The 5,178-nt window shown below is 39.4% G+C and overlaps 1 protein-coding gene across 7 annotated transcripts; it reads right to left on the reverse strand.

Moving 5' to 3' along the window:
* Window positions 1-422: 422 nt before the first annotated feature.
* On the reverse strand, window positions 423-4,517 carry LOC127333298 (uncharacterized). 7 transcript variants are annotated; one of them, XM_051359685.2, is made up of 3 exons: window positions 4,367-4,517; window positions 3,324-3,392; window positions 423-1,513 (listed from the first exon to the last, which is right to left on the reverse strand). In XM_051359685.2, the coding sequence occupies exons 2-3, from the start codon at window positions 3,340-3,342 to the stop codon at window positions 699-701; spliced, it is 834 nt and encodes a 277-aa protein (XP_051215645.1). In that variant the 5' UTR covers window positions 3,343-3,392; window positions 4,367-4,517; the 3' UTR covers window positions 423-698. The 7 variants fall into 7 exon arrangements, with proteins under 7 accessions (XP_051215645.1, XP_051215641.1, XP_051215643.1 ...); XM_051359681.2 differs by having other exon boundaries at window positions 423-1,915; XM_051359683.2 differs by having other exon boundaries at window positions 423-2,314; window positions 4,367-4,502.
* Between the last annotated feature and the right edge of the window lie 661 nt (window positions 4,518-5,178).

Consider the following 5,178-nt stretch of genomic DNA (forward strand, 5'->3'; position numbering starts at 1 on the left):
GAAGCACAATTACTGCTAAGTGCAAACTACTAAGAACAAAACCCTGGATAGATATTTAGAAAGGGCGCTGGAGTTGGATCGTGATGTTTTAGCTTTTTGAATGCATTTGCTTCTTTTATTATGAAATAGAGATCTTTAATGTATTTTAAAATGTTAAAGAAATTCAAACGGAAAGTCTACATCTTCACATGCTACATGCAAACAAAGTTTTTTCATAAAAAATATCAACTTATTGTTTGGGCCGTGTAAAAGATAAAATTTGGTTCTAAAAATAAAGTTTTTTGTGAGGCATGTTCTCTCTTTTTTACATCGACCATAAAAATATCAGTTTTTTGGCAAAACTATATGAACGCACATATAATATTAAGATGTGCATGTAATTTTTTTTCTAGGTGGAGGGAGCATATGCACCGGGAGTCAAATTGAATTTCTAAATGAAGTTTTGCATCTGTGCTGATATGTTTTGACATATAATACATGAATAGTAAATAAAACGAAATACTTCCTCCGTATGAAGATGTCTCAACTTTATCAAAATTCAGATGTATTTGGATACATCTAAATTTGTCCAAAGTCAAGACATTTTTCTTTTATGAAGGGAGGGAGTGCTAGTTCTGGAGCATTAATGTTATTTACAAGGATTGCTTGGATGCTTGGTAATGAACTTAATACTGGGCAGGTAGTCTTGATTCAGTCGATCATGGATCATGCTGATTTCTTTGCGTGTATCTCAGCCGCTGCCGTCCGCCCGGCCCAAATGTTGAACCATCCTGCCTCCTGCCAATACCTGCACGACCGTGACCAGTATAGTGACGATCAAAGATGCGGCGATATCTGCGGTGACTGGTGCTGTTCCTGGATTGCCGATTCGTGAAGCCCTCGCGCAGCAAACTTCGTGTGCTTGGCCGTCTCATCCCCTGCCAATCTGCAGGTGAGCTGCGCCTATTGCTGAAAGGAAGCCTTGGCTGCGGCAGAAACCTGGCAAAAGCACGCCTTTCATCTGCCCAATTGCTAGGTGATCCTAGCCTTCCATCCAGCCACCGCCTAGGGGCACCATGTCGGTTATCTGGTGATTCTATTGGGTCTCCAACAGGAGACCACCACTCATCACCACTTTCTTCCCCAGAATCTTGATCAGGGGACATGGTATCTCTAGTCTCAATAACATAGTCACCAACTATTATTGCATCAGGATTCTGTGACCTTATTGCGCTTATCACATCACCAAACTCCTGCTCACGCTCAAGGCGATCCCAAGATCTTTTCCTTGAGATATCTACATGAGCAGGTTTCACAAGCAAGTGAGCTGTCCTAGCATGTTCACGCAGCTGCTCATAGGTTCCAACAAATTTGCAGGAATCATGGGAGCATGTCCTCAACTTCTCATCTAGATACTTTCTGGCTTCTCCAGCAGGAATCCAGCCAGATACTGATCCTCTACAGAGAGGACACTTCAGGTCAGCTGAAATTTGCATGGCATCATGGCATTCTTCCATAATAATGCTCCTTTCTCCTACAGATAATGTTGAATTTACAGATTCTTGGTTATTAGCATTATCAATGTGCCTTCTGAGGCTTGGGCTCAGCAAATGTCTGGAAATCGTACTATAGTGAGCTCTTGGTTGGACTGTTCTGTTATTGGAGTTTGAAAGCACCAAAGAGGTTGAGTGTGAATCACAGACCTTACTATCTCCATTCATTTCTCTGAACCGGTCTAGGCAGTTAGAGTGTCGATGGCTTGTGTTACAAATATAACATCTGCAGCCATTCTTGTACGAACTGCATATAAGTAAAACAGCATTGTGTGGTTGCTCCATACAAATAGGGCAAGAAATCCTGTCCCATTCCATATGCAGAGCAGTGCATGATGTGACTGTAGATCTGTTACTTTTCTTACTTGTCATCTTGAAATCAACTGTGTTGAATCCACTTTATCGTTAGAATTGTTTAAAGCCATAACTACTCAGTGACTCAAGATAGATATTTACGCAGGTTAAAGAAAAAACATTTATCTTCCAAAACATAGCCTGATTGATATACTGACTTAAGCATTAAAACCTTTTTTAATGGTAAAGAAGAAGGAACTTTATTACTTTACAGTATTTACCCAAATAAACATTAAGGGAGGTGTTTATTCTGCAACGACAGAGCTTAATAAAAAAAGATTAAAGATCATCTAGGAAGGATCAAAATATACTGTCCAAATCAGTGTTGCCCTAAGGAGATTATCGCGGTGCGAAGTAACTCATGCCTTGGAAAGATATCAATCAAAATCCAAGGAAGTTCTTGCGCTAATGGTAAACAGCTAATATCCCTGTCAATACATGTTGCATTAAGAAATAAACATTAATGAAGTTTAATACTCCATCCGTCCCATAATAAAGAAAAAAGTCCACTTTTGGTCCTTGAATTCTAGTGGAAGTTCACGTTTGGTCCTACAACTTTTGTCTGGTTCAAAACGGCCCTTAAGCTCTAAAAATGGTTCATTTTTAGTCCTTATCCTGGTTGAGCTAGGCAATTATCTGCCACGGGTGGCAGAAGACTCAAGGCGACACTGCATGAGCACAGAAGCAGGACGATGTTGATAGGCAAAGCAAGCACGCCTTCAAGTGAATTGGGAGAGAGACAGAGAGAGAGATATCGAGCGAGAGACTGGTTATGAGACACAAGGGTTTCCATTTTTCATTAAGATGTTGGTTTCGACATCTCAACTAGCTTGAGCTTGGTCTATTTCAAAAACAATTCATTTGGTTGATTGTTTCTTCTTTTCATATCAATGATTTTCTCAATTAAACCATAAAAGGATGAAAAGTGAACCATTCCGAGAGTTCAAGGCTCGTTCTAAACTAAAGATAAATTTTAGGACGAAAAGTGAACTTCCTCAAAAGTTTGAGGACGAGAAGTGGACTTTCTTCCATAATAAATTGCTCAACTTTGTCTAGATACAGAAGTATATAGATACATCCATATCTAGACAAAATTGAGCAAGTTATTTTGGGGCAGAGGGAGTATGTTAAAACTGTTGTTATATTACACATGTTAGTATGAAATATGAATTGCTAGCCTTGAATCTTTCTGTGTACTATTTCCAATACATTGACAAGATTAAAAAAAGCCATCACAAAAAGGTAAAGTTATTAACCCCATGATGAAAAGTTCCATCATAAAATGGCACGTTAGTTTTCAGAACTGAAATAAATCCTACAGTAAGGTGGCTACAACAAGGTGAGCAAGGAGTGATGGTTTAGAAGCAAGATAAATGTGCACCTAGGTTTGAAGCACAAGAGAAAGTCCATTTAACTCTGTGAAGGGTTAGCACTAACCTACAAGAAGCAGGACCATGCACTACTTCAAAGCCAAGAGCCGTGACGTTTGTCGGACAAACAGAAACCCTGAAATAATTTTACATCATCAGTATTGCAATATAATAATCTACACTAAATATATAACAACTGATGGTTAGAATAAAACTTCCAAATGTGGAGTTATTTTGTATGGGTAAGTTCAAAACAGAGCTGACTGAAAGAAAGAATTCCTTTCACCGCACAACACAAATGAGTTCAATTCGAAACATTGTTACTTGGATTCTAGCACACAAAGGAATCAAGCATGCCAATTTACATATGACTATACAATTGAAAACCTGAAATTTCCCAGGATTCTACATTTAATCATAACTAAAAATATTAGGGAGAATGCAGCATTTCTCACTAGAAATTTGCATAAATAATAGACTTTTGCCAACTTGATTCTGACCGTAGTCTTGAAAATAAGTTCAAGAACCACAGCTTGAGCCATAAGGCCCAAGCATATAAACTTTAGTAGTAGTTTAGCATCATTAATGCCTACAAAATAGATTTAGAATTGGAGAAACTTGTATCACACCAATTAGGGTAAATATCTCCAATATGATATTAGAGTTGTATGTTTTTCCACAGCCACGCTTCTAAGAGGATAGGCTATACAAAATCGCCTAGAGAAGCCTATGTAATACTAAAGATCAGATACCCAAAAAAGATTCGTGCAATCTATGTGAATCCCTGCGTATTCATTTTATATTTTAATGACAGGGACATCAGCCCGCGTGAGTTCTTCCCTCTCTGGATTCCTCCAGATCATCACAATTCCCAATCCCCTGTTATCATCTAACGCATCAGCGACTAAATTCCCTTCCTTGAGAGACAAACTATCCAGTTCACGCGAAGAAACCTACCAAATCGACGGCCCCCGATACCAAATCTCCGGCGGCCAACAATTCACACATCGGGTCGATTTAGCACCGATCGGAGGCAAAAATCATCGCAGAGAAACAGGAATCGACGAAGAGGGGAAAACGAAAGAAAGTAAACGGAGGCGAAATTGTTACGGGGTTTGACGAGACCGCAGATCGGACTCTAGGCCGTGCCCCCTTCCGCTGCCTTTTCTTGGGAGTCTTTTCTTTCGGTTATACTTTTTATTTTCGTACCCGCGGAACAGGTGGGAGAGGTGGGGGTGGTTGCTGACGCGCGCTTGGGGTGCGGTTATATAGCCAAGTGACCGAGACAGGAGGGTTTGGGGGAAGTATATACTCCCTCCGATGCATATTATCAATATGGATGTATCTAGAACTAAAATGTGTCTAGATACATCTATATTAGAGTCAATTAATATGAACCGGAGGGAGTAGCAATTATACCCAACAGGGTACGCGTATCCATACTCTAACCGTTAAGTTATGAGTATATCACGGGTATAGTTTTATATCCGCGAGTTTACTTTTATCCTGTTAATTTCTCATGTGACACATCTACTTTTGTTGGCTTATGAGTTAGAATATGTGAACGTGTTTTTTTATATTTTTTTACTTGTTATATTGAGTTGAGACAATTCTTTTTTATCAATAAATGTAAAATTATGTGTAACTTGTTATATTGAGTTAGGATATGTGCATTGTACCCATTAACTATACATGTATGGGTATGGTATTGGTCTACCCTGCACATACTCTACCCATTAACATCCTTAGTTTGGGTCCGGTTGGGATCGTTTTCATTTTTAGTTCGGTACCTCCTCACCTTACATGTTCCGTCGTGTGCTCGAGTGTCTGGTTCGGTGCACAATCGGATGGATTGATGTCCCTCCAGTGTGTTGTCACGCATAGACAAGGCCCAAAATTGTGTGTTTGGTGTTGTCAAAAAA

This window comes from Lolium perenne, chromosome 2 (assembly GCF_019359855.2).
Source record: "Lolium perenne isolate Kyuss_39 chromosome 2, Kyuss_2.0, whole genome shotgun sequence".
In the NCBI taxonomy this organism is placed as follows: domain Eukaryota; kingdom Viridiplantae; phylum Streptophyta; class Magnoliopsida; order Poales; family Poaceae; genus Lolium; species Lolium perenne.